This window comes from Neopsephotus bourkii, unplaced genomic scaffold, assembly GCF_033783945.1.
Source record: "Neopsephotus bourkii isolate Nb327-2 ecotype Australia unplaced genomic scaffold, CSIRO-AGI_Nbou_v1 NB_1821, whole genome shotgun sequence".
NCBI lineage: Eukaryota > Metazoa > Chordata > Aves > Psittaciformes > Psittacidae > Neopsephotus > Neopsephotus bourkii.
Window position 1 is genome coordinate 1,249,211 of NW_026902294.1, and position 15,393 is coordinate 1,264,603.

Consider the following 15,393-nt stretch of genomic DNA (forward strand, 5'->3'; position numbering starts at 1 on the left):
GTATATCCTTCAGTGTTCCGGCTGGTTTAGGAGGCTCCAGGGTCCTGCCTGCACTGCTCTGGATGAATGTTCTGGAGTTTAATAGCCCTGCCTACCAGGAAGCTTTTTTTGAGGGATTCATCACTCCTTTGCTCCCTTCCCTGGGAATGGAGCTCATCGGGCTCCTCATCCTCCACTGGTGCTAATGGGGTGTCTTCCTGTGCCCCCAAATGTCATCACTCCAACACCAAGCACGTTGCTCAATAGCAAGTAAGAAGTGATCCAAGCCCCGGTAATTCCAGTGGCATTGCACTAACAGGGGATTCCCACCTGGAATCACACTGCCAATGGGGCAGTGCTGCAGGAAGGCACCTTGGAATCATGGGATCAGCTGGGTTGGAAAAGCCCTTCAAGCCCACCCAGTCCAACCATTGCCCAGCACTGCCAAGGCCACCACTAACCCATGGCACTGAAGGTCTCCCCTACACAGTGTGTGAACACTTGCAGGGATGGTGACTGCAGCCCTGCCCTGAGCACCCTCTGGGGCAGGAATTGTTCCTCAGCTCCATCTAACCCTGCCCTGGTGCAGCTTGAGGCCGGTTCCTCTGGTCCCATCCCTTGTTCCTTGGGAGCAGAGCCCAGCCTCTCCCGGCTCCATCCTCCTGTCAGGTGCCTGCAGCCACCGCAGGGATCTGTCACCCATCTCCGCACCGCAGCCGCAGTCAGACCTGGACCACTTTGCTGTGCAGATGGGAGGGCGAGCAGGGCCCCGGTGCGAGCATCCTGCCCCTCACAACCTGCTCTGCCCCCGCAGTTTGTTCCATCTTTAGCACTGCTGTGAGATCCTGCTTTCCAAAACAGCCCAGGGAAAGGGGGGGCAGGAACCGGGTGCAGAGAGGAAGGAAAAGGGAGGTAAATGAGGAGCTGTCTCCTGGCCGGTGGGACAACACCAGGTTTAATTCTAGCCCTGCCCCTGGCTTCTTGGTGGTGCCACTTCTGCAGCTGCAAGGTGGGAAAAGGGGGACACAGCTCACCCGATCGGAGCTTTCGTAACAGCAAAGCAGCGCCTTCTGCTTCCCTGAGGCCCTTACCAGGGTGGAAATGAACCCGGCTCGCTCGGGGGAACAGGACCTGCATTTCCTTGCTCCTCTGGGCACCCTGTGCCAGCGCCTCAGCACCCTCACAGGGAAGAGCTTCTGCCTAAGAGCTCAGCTCAGGCTCCCCTCGGGCAGGTTCAAGCCATTCCCCTTGCCCTGTCCCTGCAGGCCCTTGTCCCAAGCCCCTCTCCAGGTTCCCTGCAGCCCCTTCAGGCACTGGAGCTGCTCTCAGGTCTCCCCTTCCCGCAGCAGAGGGTCAGGATCCCCTCCCTGAGCCGCTGCTCACGCTCTGGGGGTGCACCCAGCACACGGGGGGGGCTCTGGCTCAAGCGCTCACTGAAGCCGGGTCGTGGGGAGCTTCTCCTGGACCAACACCCCCAAATCCTCTCCTCGGGACGGATCCATCCGGCCCTAAGGGCAGAGCCATTGACCCCCCTGGGTCCCCCCCGTTCTCCCCCCCCATCCCAGGGCTCCACCGTCCCCTCTCTGGGGTCTCCTGTGCAGGACCCCTCAGTGCACCCACGGGCCCCGCAGAGCCCCCGGGCTGCCTGGGCTGCGGGCAGCAAGGGGTTACAGGCGGAGGGGCCGCTCTGCTCCCAGCGCTTGGAGGGGAGGGAGCGAGGAGGGGATGGAGGGAGCGGAGTTTCTTTGAGCCTCCGACGAGGCAGCGAGGGGCAGGCAGGGGCAGGCAGGGGCAGGCACAGGGCAGGCAGGGGCAGGCAGGGACAGGCAGGGGCAGGCAGGGAACAGGCAGGGACAGGCAGGGGACAGCAGCCGCCTCCCGCCGCCCGGTCCGGCACAACGGGGAGGGAGCTGCCGGAGCCACCATGGCCCGGGGGGAGCCCCTTGCAAGCGGTTTCTAACGGGGGAGCCCCGCTCCGCCGCTGCCGCCCCTCGCTTAAAAACGAGGGAAAAAGGGGGGGGGGGGAGCGGTGTCGGGGCCGCACCGGAGCCGGGGTGAAGCGGGGGCTCCGGCGGAGGCGGCGGCTGCAAAATGCATCTCCCGCGGAGCTGCATCGCCCTCCTCATCCAGGGGAGCGCCTCGCTGCTGGTGAGCGCTGGGGAAGGGGAACGGGGGCTGCAGGGGACGGGGGGGGGGCGGGGGGGGGCTGCCCCCGGCATCAACCGCATCGATCCCCCCGCATCTGCCCCTGAATACCCCAGAGCATCCCAAAACTTCTGCTCTTGGGGGGGGGGGAGGCAGGGGGTGATGGAGGCGCCTCCTGACCCCCCCGGGACCACAGCGGGGAGCCAGCACCCGGGTACGGGGCTGCAGCGCCCGCCTCCTGCCCAGGCACCCCCAGCCCGAGCCCGTTTGTGCCGCCTGGGGGGGCCCGGCGGCTGCAGGCAGCGCAGAGCGGGTGCAGGAGCCCCGGGGGGTGTCGGAGGTGAAGGGGTGAGAGCTCAGCTCCTGCCCTGCTCCCCCCAGACCATGGCGCGGTTTGGGGTCGGGAGAGGGCTCCATGGGAGGTGCTGTCAGCAGCGGGATGGGTGAGGTGGGGACCCTCCCCCAGGAGTTACAGCCTCAGCAAAGGGCCTCTTCCCGGCTCCTTTCACCCCTGTGAGGGTGCTGAGGCGCTGGCACAGGGTGCCCAGAGAAGCTGTGGCTGCCCCATCCCTGGCAGTGCTCAAGGCCAGGTTGGACACAGGGGCTTGGAGCAAGCTGCTCCAGTGGAAGGGGTTGGGGTTGGAGCTGGAGGAGCTTTAAGGTCCCTTCCGACACAAACCAGGCTGGGGTTCTGTGGTTCCCTGGAAGGAATCTCCTGTGAGGGGAGGATGAGAACGGGAAAACGGCTCCCAGAGGGAAGCACCGGCTGGAGACAGGAGTGGGGAGGGAAGGCGAGAGAAGGGAGACCGGGAAGCGAGGTGGGGCGAAGGACGGGCTGGGTCATGCTGGGGAAGTGGGGTGACCCCGGGGGGGGGGGGCAGAGCCGCCCCTCGTTTCTCACTCTCCCCCCTCGCTGTGCTCAGGTGCTTTGTGGCCAGGAGCCGGGGAACGGCGCGGAGCGACCTGAACCCAACCCCGGGGTGCGGAAGGCGCCAGGGCTGCTCCCCCCCCGCTCCCTGGTACCTGCGGCCCCGCTGCGGAACGGGACCCTCGTGGCGCTGGGGAGCGGCTCGCAGCAGCTCTGGCGCATCCCGGCCGGTGGCTCCGTGCGGGACCGGGCTCCACAGCCCCGGGGCCAGCGGGACCTGGGGCCAGGCTGGGGGCAGCCTCGGAAGCTTTTTGGCTGGGGCGATTTCTATTCCAACATCAAGACGGTGAAGCTGAACCTCCTCATCACCGGCAAGGTCGTCGACCACGGCAACGGCACCGTCAACGTCTTCTTCCAGCACAACTCCACCGGGCAGGGGAACATCTCCGTCAGCCTCGTGCCCCCCACCAAGGCCGTGGAGTTCGACCTGGAGCAGCAAATCTTCATCGAGGCCAAGGAGTCCAAAGTGTTCAACTGCCGCGTGGAGTACGAGAAGGTCGAGCGCGCCAAGAAGACCACGCTCTGCACCTACGACCCATCCAAGACCTGCTACCACGAGCACACCCAGAGCCACGTCTCCTGGGTCTGCTCGAAGCCCTTCAAAGTCATCTGCGTCTACATCACTTTCTACAGCACAGACTACAGGCTGGTGCAGAAAGTGTGTCCCGACTACAACTACCACAGCGACGCTCCCTACTACCCCTCGGGATGAGGCGCTCGGATGCCCCAGTGACGAGCGGGTGCTGGGGAGGGGAGGGAGGGATGGGGATGGGTTTGTAAGCAGGGGCGGGTGCGTGGAGCTCCCTAACAAGGAAGGAAAAGGAGGATTTTGCCTTTCCCCCCCCCAGGCTCCAATGGCAAGAGGAGGAATTTTAGGCTATGGGGTTCCAGCATTGCTAAACCTGGCCTGGATCTGTGCTCTTTGGGATGTGGCTTTAGGACACAGAAAACTGGACACAAAGCCACGATCTGGACTTGAGTTTCTCAATGCAATAATGGATTCGCCTGGCTCTAGGCCACGTGGCTCTAAAAGGTTGGGGACCAGGCAAAGGGGGCTCTAGGAGCAGGTTTACACAAGCCTGGAGCCAGAGGAAGACCTCAGCTGGGAGAACGGCACCTGATGCCCTCCATGGCTGTGGGACACCCATGGCCAACCACGTCACCTCCGCACGTCCAGGCTCGGAGCTGAGCTTCCCCACAGCAGGCTGCAAAGGGCTGCCAGGGTGGGAAGAGGGAGCCGGGCGGGCAGGAGGGACCTTCCTGCCCCACAGGGCTCGCAGGGCAGGGGCTGCAGCGGGAGCAGCCTGGAGCGGTGCCGGGGCTGATTCATGAGCATCCCCTGATGCGCTGTGATTCATGCGCTTCCCCTTCATCTCCTCCTGCCTCCATCAGCTCCCGCAGCCACAGCGGGCTCCTCGGTGCGGACGAGAGGGTCAGGGTCTGGCTCTAGCACTTGGAAGGGAAAACCAGCCCCGGCAACAACACCCCAACGCTGTCCTTGGGGGGGAATAAAGCTGTCGCGGTGGCACCGGCGCAGGTCAAGCGTTGTTACTGGGCGAGCTCCGGCCCCTCTTGGGGAGGAGGAAAAGCAGCTGCAGGGGGGGAAGGAGGGAATGAGCCCCACCATGAACGTGCCCACACGTAGCTCTGGTCGGATGCATCCGAACTCACCCCTCGTAGTACCAGGGCACTGGGTCCAGCTTTGGGCTCTGCGGGACTGATGCTTGGTTGCTGTTGCTCGTGCATGGGCTCATTCTGCACCACCAATGGGTATTCCCAGCCTCCTCTTTCCCCATGCATCCAAAGGTCAGGCTCCCGTTCAGGTGCACACATTCCCTTTGTGGGGATGCAGCTTCCTCCTCCCCAGCCCTTCCTTTCCCCCACATCCCCAGCTCCCAAGCTCCCCTCGCAGCCCAGTCGGGTTCTGAGGCAGGGATCAGCAGGGCAGGATTTGTGCTCCACTGTTCCCAAGTCCGATCCCTTCTCCGCAGCCTGCAGAGCTTTGCTGCCTGCTGGCAAAGTTTCTTTCTCTGCACTTTTACATCGAGGCTGAGGTCGGCTCCAAATTGCACTGAGCAAAGGGAGCCTCTCAGTGCAGTAATCAATGAGCAGACCCCTCCACTCCCACAACAAAGCCCAAAGTGCTTTGAGAGCACGGGTTGAGCAAACAACAGCCGTGACATCTGGTGCTGCGAGAGGGGGGAAAGCCCCCCAGGAGCTGCCTCCCAAAAGCGCGCTCCTCGAGGATTCACGCTGCTCTATGGGAGGGACACAAAAAGCCCCATTGAAGCCAGCACAGAGAAACCAAACAGAGGCAGCCCAGCCCAAAGTTGCTCATTTGGAGACATTTCAGACAATTGGCACGGGAAGAAACAGAGCAGGCAGCGGGAGCAGAGAGCCAGGCTACAAAGGATGCTCCATTGTCCAAAGTGATGCGGCAGCGCAGTTACTAGGAGACCAGGACAGGCCATTATTGGGGCTCGGGAGAGGAGGATTCCTGCTGGCAGAGGCACAAGCAGCCCTTGGGAAAGGAGGGGTTCACTGAGCTCAGGCCAAACCATGCCAGGGACACACAAACACCTCCCACCCGAACCCCCTCGCCCTTAGCCCCCTGCTCCCCCTCCCACAGGGGGATGCATCCACCTCATCCCCTCCCAAGCCCTGGGCAGAGGCTCCGTCAGGGTGCAGGCGGAGGTGGCTGCTCCCCATAGAGGATGCTGTGCTCAGGGATGCTGTGCACAGGGGAGGCTGCTCCTGCTCCTCGGACAGAGCAGGGAGATCCCCGCAGCTGCAGCATCACACAGGGACCTGGAGTCTCCTCTCTTTGCCCATGGACATCAAACAGACCCAGGGCTGGGGGAGTGAAAGGATCACCCCAGGGCAGGGCCTGGAGCTGCAGCTCTGTGACAGAGGAAGCAGCGTGCAGTGAGTGGAAAGCAGGCTCCAAACCCCTCCGTGACACCAGGGCTCAGCCAAGAGCCGCAGGAGCAGTCACAGTCAGAGCCCATCTCCAGTTACCAAATGCAGCCCCTCGTCATCATCTTGGAGGAGCCAGTGGATGGCTGATCTGTCTCCAAAGCAGGAAAAGCCCTGATGGGACCCCCCTCCTGCTGTCCTCTCTGTTCTCCATCGCCAGCAGTCAGCTCTCTGCACTTTGTTAGCACCGGTTTCCTCTCCCCACAAACCCCTCCTGATTTAAACACCACGAGCCTCCCAGCCCAGCCAACCCCGCTTCAGCAGCACAGGAAGCTCCTGGATGCGTCCATGTCGCTGGTTCTGCTCTTCTGGGGGCATAAAAAGCAGCTTTGGACCCATCTGATCGCGTTGTTAGGGCTGTGGCAGAGAGCTCGGGATGGGTCAAGCAGTGGAGCTGGGGCAGTGCTGGTACCCACGGTCCTGCTCCAGCTCACACCTCCCCATCTCCCTCCGGAGCTGCTGCACCTTTCAGGGCCTCTCCAAGTCTCTTCCCCGCGGCTCTGTCTCACCTTTGCTAATGGGGGAGCTTCTCCTCCTCGCAGCCCCTGTTTGTGGTGCCAGTGTTGGGGCTGTGCTGAGGGCAGACGTCTCATTCCCCAAGCGGGCTGAGAATCTTAGTTCCTGGGCATAAATCCTGATGGTGCTATTGGCTTGGCTGATAAAGCTAACCAAGTTATTCCAGGCCTTTGTCTCGCCTGCCTTATCTCTCTTTATGAAGATAATATTCATTTGCCTTCTGGGGATGGATGGAGGCTGCTCTCTGGAAGCCCATCCCTGGAAGGGGATGCGAGCAGCGATGATTATTCATGAAATCCCCAGTGTTATGGCTTGTTATTACACGCGGAAGACTAAAGCTGCAAGTGGGCTGAATGCATCACGTATTTGAGCTAAGAGTTATTACAGTTTTGCCAATTAGCCCCAGCACCCAAACAGCACCACTTCCCTCCTGCCCCCGCCAGAGCCCAGCGCCACCGGCACTTCCCCATCTATCTCCCTGTGCTTCCAACAGCCTCCAAAAGCAGCAGCTCCCTCCTTGTTTCCCCACTGCTCTGCCTGCGAGGAGCTGCCACCCTCCCGCACCCATCGGTGCCTTTTCCCTGCTGGTGGGTGAGAAGTCGGTCCTGCAGCATCGCCCTCCCAGCCCTCACCTACCCGAGGGCATCACACGGCTGCGGCGTGGCAGGATGGCTTCCAGCCAAGCGCCTGGAGGAACAGGGCAGGCTGCTCCTTGGGGAGCTGGGCTCGTACGTGCTGTTCTGCAGGATGAGGCCCGAGCCTCTGGTGGAAAGGAGGATTTGCTTTTGCCTGAGAGGTTTCCAGACCCACCAGAGCACCCATCTGCTACCCAAATGTCTTGTTTCCTAACGGCTTGTGGCCAGAGAGTAGGAGGGAGATGTGCTGCAGTAACCCCTTCTCCTCCAGCCCTCCAAGTTGGCTGCTCATTGGTTTGCCATTTGCCGTCCTGCAGCATGTCTGGTACCATCTGGATCACGGTGAGCATTTCCTCTCATGTCTTCATAGAATCCCAGCCTGGTTTGTGTTGGAAGGGACCTTAAAGCTTGTCCAGTTCCAACCCCCTGCCACAGGCAGGGACATCTTCCACTGGAGCAGCTTGCTCCAAGCCCTGTCCAACCTGGCTTGTTAGATTGCAAACAAAGAGACAAGAAAAGCTGAGTACAAGAATAGCGATTTTAAGACAGAAATATTCCAATTTTTGTGCTAAACAGATAATTCAGACTTACTTGGGTTGCATAAAATGATCCAGGAGCATTTGGGTGCGAGGGTGGCTGCAGTCACAGCTCTGAATTAGTGTTCATTGCCCAAGAGCCCTTCCCTGCACAGAGCTGGGCCAGCTGGTGTCCCAGACCCTGAGCACTTCCCATGGGCAGTCAGGGATCAGCCACCATCACCAAAGCCTGGCTGGGATGGAGCTGAGCAGATCGTGGAGGAGAGCAGGGTCTGATGCTCCCGCACAGACAGCCCCAGATGCCCGAAACAAAGTGGGAGGGAAGAGATTTTAGGGCAGCACTGGTCCAAACCCACCTGGATGCAGAGACTGAGTCACTTGTGTGTCCATCCCTGTCCTCTCTTCGGGATGAAGGGCACGCTGCTCCCGTGCTCACACACAAACCACCTCCTGCCTTCTCAATGTCACTGTATTACAGCAAACCTGACTGAATGCATCAAACCCCACCGAGGCACAAAGCAACCCCCCCCCAAGCCAGCCCCCCCCGTGGCAGCCCCCTTTCCAGCTGAACTGGCATCTGGTGGCTCACCATGGTCTGAAGAGCTCTGTCAGTGCCTGCAGGAGGCTGCCAAGTCCCTGGGGACCAGGGACCACATCATCAAACCCGCTGTCAGCCTGCCTACAGCAACATCCACAGGCGCCTCATCAGGTGAGGCAGTGACATAGAGGGAGAGGGGGAGGTTACAGGGGGGTGGAAAGCACAAGAACAAGCATCCAGGCCTCAAAGCAGAAGAGGGAAGCTGTCAAGAGGCAGCAAGAGGAGGACAGGAATGGAAAACATGTCCAGCTCCTTCAAATCCCAGCAGAGCCTCGCTCCTCTGCAGGGAATTCCCAGCTCAAGCCACTTCAAACCCCACACCTGCCTGCACGGAGAAAGATGCTGAATAATGCAGGCCTCGCTCGTGTGCTCCCAGCTCTGGAGCGCTCCCTGCTCCCGCAGCCATGGGGGATCTCGGGGGAAGGAGCACAGCGGCCGGGACTGCGGGAGGGGAGGTTGGAGTCACCCCTCCCAGGCTCCGGTTCGTGGTGCTGAGCGGCGCAGAGCCCGGGGCAGTGCGGTGGGAACAGGGCTGTGCTCCAGGCAGGATAAAGGCAGGGGGAAGGGGGCTGGGCTGGGTGTTTTCCACCTGCCAGGCTCCTCTGATCTGTGGCAGATGTCTCCCTGCTTTCAAACTGCATCAGGAAGCGGCCGCTTTCATCCAGGCTCCTCACTGGGATACTTCCCATAGAGACAAGGAGAATCACCCTCTGGGGCCCACTCAAAGCATCTCACCCACCAGGGACGTGCACTGGCATCGTCAGCAGGGCCCCAAGACCTTGTCCTGGACCAGGGGCTCCCCTCTGCCCTCCGCTTCTGCCAATCCTCCTGGAAGACCAACAGCCTCATCCCGCCTGGGTCCCACCAGGGCACTGGAAAGACCACGGGGTGATTCCCAATGCTGTATGCTCCTCCTGAACATCCCCCATGCACCCAACAGGGACACAAACAACCTCCTGGCCACCTCCCAAACCCCCCATCAGGGGGGATTCCTTTAGGAGCAGCAAGAAAATCCCAAATGGATGAAGCCCAAAGGAGAAGGAAATCCTTCATTTCAGGCACAGTTTTATGCCTTGTTCAGAAAACAACAATTCCAACATTCCCAACAACCACACCAGCAAACCTACGGCATCTGAAAGGAGATTCCTCACCGGACTCCACACACACAGGACTGATGGGTAACTACAGACAGCCCATGGTGGAGCAGCCCTGGAGCCCACTGCGCCTGCAAATCAGTTTGAGGATCCACTTGGTGCTTTATAAACCTCGAAACTGCAGCCTGAAGACACTGATTTTAACTCGCTTCTCTTCTCTTGCCTCCAATATCAGGCACCGTCCTGCTGAGACATTGTCAGGCGCCCAGATCCCCAGCCTGGCCTCTCTCAGTTGCTCCTGCTGCTGCCTGCCTCCCAGAGCCTCAGAGTGTTTGCAACCAGCTCGTTTTGCTCTGCTATCAGAGGAGGAAACAGCTATCCTTGCAGTCATTGTCAGCCCGCAAGCAAGTGCTGCTTACCTTGCAGATGGGATTCTGAGCTCCTCAGCCCACTGGATGCTCTGGCACTTTGTCATGGAAAAGACAGATATTTGCTTATGCCATTGGTGGCCAGCTCTGTGTTTGCAGCCTCTGTTCTAGCAAACATGAGATCTTAATTAAGGGACTTGTTGGCTTGCTGAACTCAGACAGATGGGATCTTAATTCCATTAGTATACTTTGATTACCTATTATAGTAGGGCTATAAAAACATGGACACAAGTGCAAGGTTGTCTGAGCAGCTATCAGTCCCAGCAGCCACTTCCCAGTGACAAGCAGTCAATGTTGGTCAGCAGTTTCTTTCTACCACTCCTTTCCCCTATAGCCAGGTTTGGAAATCCTGCACAACCCTGCAGGTTCTTGGCTATCCTCATCCTGGAGAGCTTGATCATTTGCTATGAAGGTGCTGAGGCGTTGGCACAGGGTGCCCAGAGGAGCTGTGGCTGCCCCATCCCTGGCAGTGCTCAAGGGCAGGTTGGACACAGGGGCTTGGAGCAAGCTGCTCCAGTGGAAGGGGTCCCTGGGTTGGAACTGGAGGAGCTTTAAGGTCCTTTCCAACCCAAACCGTTCTGTAATTCCAGGATCTCTTCCCCTATGTACTGCAAAGAGCACGGTGCTGAGCAGCATCAGGTGCCAGTGCTGGGGGTAGGAGGGGAACCACAACTGGAGGCACCACTCAAACCAGCCATGGCTTTAAATGCACTGACACTGCAAATCCCTCCCTGCATCATCCCAGCCAGCAGAGCAGCACTGAAGAGGAGCAGTGCTGCCTCATGGGCAGTGGGTAAAAGGCATTAGCTAGATTTAATCTGGGAGAATCACAATGTCAAAGAATCTACGGATGAGATTTCCAAAGCAAACCACTCATCAATGGAACAAAACCACCACTTATGTCCAATAGCCCAGCTCCACGCTAAAGCACCCACAATAACGACAACCTCACAGAATGAGGTGGTTTAGAAGTCCCAGCAGCCCTGGAAAGGGATGGAGCTATTGCTATAGTGTGAGAGGCAGGAAAAGGCCTATTTAAACACTTACTGTATGTGAAATGCCTCTTTTTTCCCCCCTTGCTCTGAGGCTTCAGCACCAAGAAAGACATCCAACTCATTAAAGAGCATTTCCTAGCTCAGTTTTGGTTCCAGGCCCCAGCTGAGCGCTGCTGCTACCCCGTTCAGGGTTCACCATCTGGCACAGCACAACTGAAACCAAAGCTGCGAGGGGGTCTGCTTTTATAACGCAGGAGAACCCGAGGCAGGAGTGGCATCACCCTGGGCAGAGGAGAGGAAAGAAAAGGCATTTTAATTACACATCCTCTGGAGAGAGTCATTATTACAGCCCAGAGGATCTCCTGCTCATTTGTGTTGAGATGTTTTATGGTGGCTGCAAGCATTGGAGTAGCTGCAGACCCAGCAGAGCCACTGCAAAGGGCACAACAGCATGGGAACAGACCTGAAAGAAGTAGGTGTGGGTAGGAAAAAAGGACCCCCCTCCATTATGAAATGAAACTGTCCTGAGTTAAAACTTAACCTGCTTCATCTCACCTTACTAAAAGAGCAGCTAGAAAGCACTCCAGCTATCACATTAGATGTGGCAGCAAGGAAGAGGTTTGCAGGCACCCCTGCAGGATGCTGCTCTCTAGGATGCCCCACTAGTCACTACTGAGGACCAGCACACCCACCTCCCTCTGTGCCACAACCAGATCCCTGCTTGTCAAAGTGCCTTCTCTAGGAGGTTTTAAATGCCTCCGAATGCTCAGGGATGAGCTCCACATCCGCCGGGAACCTTCCAGAAGCACAACGCCAGTTTGGGAATGGTTTCCACTGGTTTTCATCCCACTACTCCTGGACGAGCACTTCCGGCTGCTTCAAGGCTCAGAAAGGTTCAGCAGCAGCTCGGTACAGGGCTGAGTTCTCATCCTCAACACTGCTCCCCAGCGGCAAGAGTCAAAGATCTCCTCTTCAATCCCTGCTCCGTTTCCGATGGCAGAGCTCGAAGTCACATCCCTGCATTTGGATTAAACGCTCCGGAGTAACACGGGACATCGTTTGCCTTCTGAAGGGCGGTGGAAAGTGTTTCAGTTCCAATTTCCCATCCACTTCATTATCCCCCAGCTCATTTAACTGCCTTTTTTTGGCCATTGATGCTTTTCAATTATTCAAAGAGAAGCTCACCCCCTGCACCCCTCCTGCCTGGGATCCCTCATGGTTTGATGGGATAACTGCAATCCTCCCTCCAGCCCTTCCCGGCTCACCCAGCAATTAACACATTTCCTCAAGTGATTCGAATAACCCAGTCTTAGAGACAAAATCGAATACATCAAGTAGGAGCAAGAGACAAAATCCAAACCCCAACTTATCCCAGCACTTGGCTGCACTTTCTTGCCTGCGCTCTGCCCAACTTCAACCGTGTTTAAAGTCCACGTCTCCTGCTTTATTTAGCATCAATATCTTCCAAGAGCCCTCCAGGTGACTGCAGGTTCTTTCCCCACCTATTGCATGGGCTGATAGTTGTCTTTTTCCCTGCTGTCTCCTAGTTTCTTTTGCCTGTTCTCTTGCTGGGCAGGTCAAGCCAGCACTTCCCTGCTGTTCCCCCTCTTGCTCTGCACCCATCGGCACCAGCGCCTCATTGAAAGTTAACTTTAGATGGAACACACACAAAAGGAACTGGAATTGCTAAGGCAATATTTGCTGCAGCACGTGTCTGCAACTGCAGCCAAAGATCCAGGGGAGCAGCAGGTCAGGAGAAAACAACCACCACCCGGAACAAAGCCCTCTGTAATTAAATAGCTTCATATTAGATTAACCAAGGAAAGGCATTAGAAGGAAGGGAGTGATGGAATTCTGCAACCCAAGCTCAATGGCAGTCATGAAAGGAAGGAAAACTGCACGGCCCAAGCTGCCCGAACCAGATAATGATTTCAGCAAAGCCTTTTCCAAAGTAAATTGCACAGAAGTTGAGAAACCTGAAAGAAGTTTAAGAGAAAAAGAAAATCTCTGCCTCCTTCAAGGAAGTGTGGGGGAAAAAAGAAGGAGCGTGCAGGTATTGTGTGTCCTTAACAGCAGTTTGAGAACCAGAACAAAGGCAGAGAGAGTTTCAAAGCACAGCAGCTCGCCCCACTCTGCTGTTTGTTCTGCTCATAAGCACACAAGCTGTTGCCTTTCATCTGGAAAAACTCACACAATAAGAAAAACACCTCAAAAGAACCCGAGTCTGGAATAACAAAGCCCAAGGGGCAGCCAGAAAGAGATCTTTTTGGCCAGGAAGAAATATTTGGTGTTTGGGTGTTTGGAGAGAGCTGCCTGTGTCTGGTGTAGGGCACACGTACATCCTGCTGCTGCGAGAGGAGGTCAGGCCGTGCAGCAGAGATTTGCCTTCCCTCCTCTCCTCCCCACACCCGGATGAAGGCTGCAACCCCTTCAGGTCAGCACAAAAGCGAGCAGAGGAAGCAGGAGCAAGGAGATAATAGGGAGGAGGCAGCCCATGAAGGAGTGCACCCAGGGATGAAACGTCTCCCTAGAAGAGGAGGAATTAGGAGCCCGAGCGCGGGGTCGAACCTGCATCCTGAACGCGGGCCGGTGGCGGCTGCGGTTCGCAGGAGCCAGGAAAAGCATCTCTCTGAAAGGTTGTTTTGATAAATCTGCCATCTCCTTGTGGAATTCCAATCTCCAACTGTTCCACTGGCAGCGAGAGCTCTGCAGTAACAACACATGCCACAGCTTGTGAGTTGACTTGAATTACATTTCAGATGTGGGGAGGGGAGGATGTCAGTGGGAGGTTTATGAACAGTATGCTCTAGCTCTGATGTTGTTATCACCAGATGGCTTCAGCTGTATCATTTACAAGAAAAAACAAACAACCCAAAAGGTAGAGAAGGTGACGCTGACAAATAAATCCTAATTCACCTGCAACTGGAACAATGTGAACAAGAGACCTGCTTCCTTTCAGACCTTCCATGACAGCGTGTTCTCGCACTGCAGCCTGGCTCTGCAGGAAGCGCTGGGACAGACGAGCCCCAGAACAGATCATTCTCCTGCAGGTATCTCCCCATCCTCCAGGGAAGGAGGCTGCCAAAGCTGCATCACTTCCCTGTAAATCCCTCCCCAGAAAGGGCAATGTGAACCCCCATTCCCTGCCTGCTTCCCAGGAGCCAGGGCTGCTCCTCCAACAGTTGGCTGCTGACGTGATGAGGCTCAAAGGTCTGGGTCAGGCTGGAAGCTCTCGGTAAACAGCGCAGCTCCTCCAGCGTCATTGGGCATCTCAGTGCCACAGAGCCAACTTCTGCAATTCCCTGGCAGTGAACTTTTCATGCCTGGCTGCAATTAGAAGCTCGAAATGCTGGTTTGAGTTGTGGCAGGGTAGTGCAGAGAACCTCATTATGACTAAATGCTTTGCTTACTTAAAAGGAAACGCACGTTAAATCCAATAGAAAAGGAATTAGTGGCATTCACGCAGGAGATGCAATATGGGAATTTGTGAGGCACGTAAAGGGAAGGCTTTACTGTACAGAGGATTGTGTGTTTGTGATGAGCACCTCGGGGGGGGGAAACAAAAAGGGGCAGAGACCCTCTCATGAGTCACCATCTGATAAAAATAGATGAAGTAAGAGTGAATGAACAGATATGTGCTTCACCCAGAGGACAAGAGGCTGGGAACAGAAGGATGGTAACAGAAAAATCAGAGCCAACTGGTACCTGATCCATTTCCTAGACAAAACAAGAGTTATTCCCTGTAATCCATTACGTGCCCTACAGCAGCATCTTCAGATCAGCTCCATTTGCCACTGCGTATTTCAGTCTAACATCCTTGGAGGTTTGGGGCTCATGATGACACACGTGGATGGGTCCATCCTACACAGCCATCCTGTACTGCACCTCCACCTGATGGAGCAGATGGTGGCTTGCACTATTCTCCCTTCCCACATCAGGCAGAATGAAGGACCACAGGTCACAGAATAGACAGAACCTTAAGATCACCCAGTTCCAACCCCCTGCCATAGGCAGGGACACTTCACACCAGACCACGTCACCCAAGGCTCTGTCCAACACGGCCTTGAGCACTGCCAGGGATGGGACAGCCACAGCTTCTCTGGGCACCCTGTGCCAGCGCCTCAGCACCCTCACAGGGAAGAGCTTCTGCCTCAGATCTAACCTGAACTTCCCCTGCTTCAGTTTGAACCCATTACCCCTTGTCCTATCACTACAGTCCCTGATGAAGAGTCCATCCCCAGCATCCTTGTAGCCCCCTTCAGACACTGGAAGCTGCTCTGAGGTCTCCACACAGCTTCTCTTCTCCAGGTTCAACAGCCCCAGTGTTCTCAGCCTCTCTTTGTAAGGGAGCTGTTCCAGCCCCTGCTCATCCTCATGGCCTCCTCTGGACTTGCTCCAGTGTGCAACATTCCTTCCTTAATCCTACCTGACTTCCAGGAGCAGCGTGGCACTGTCAGTCCATGGCAGCAGACTGAAAGGGAACGTTTCTGGCGCTGGATTTTGAGTGGGCAGTTTTAGAAGTGAGCCACCCGCAGCAATGAAGAGACCACAGGTACCACACAG

The 15,393-nt window shown here is 57.1% G+C and overlaps 1 protein-coding gene across 1 annotated transcript; it reads left to right on the top strand.

The window, feature by feature from the left end:
• Nucleotides 1–2,070: 2,070 nt before the first annotated feature.
• On the top strand, nucleotides 2,071–3,800 carry NXPH3 (neurexophilin 3). Its single transcript, XM_061343097.1, has 2 exons — nucleotides 2,071–2,127; nucleotides 3,048–3,800. Exons 1-2 carry the CDS (start codon nucleotides 2,071–2,073, stop codon nucleotides 3,762–3,764), a joined length of 774 nt encoding a protein of 257 aa, XP_061199081.1. The 3' UTR covers nucleotides 3,765–3,800.
• Nucleotides 3,801–15,393: the final 11,593 nt, after the last annotated feature.

Bases quoted from the DNA above. Each gene is read 5' to 3' on its own strand.
- NXPH3 (XM_061343097.1), top strand. From the start codon at position 2,071: ATGCATCTCCCGCGGAGCTGCATCGCCCTCCTCATCCAGGGGAGCGCC. The intron at 2,128-3,047 runs GTGAGCGCTGGG...CGCTGTGCTCAG, and splicing joins AGGGGAGCGCCTCGCTGCTG to GTGCTTTGTGGCCAGGAGCC.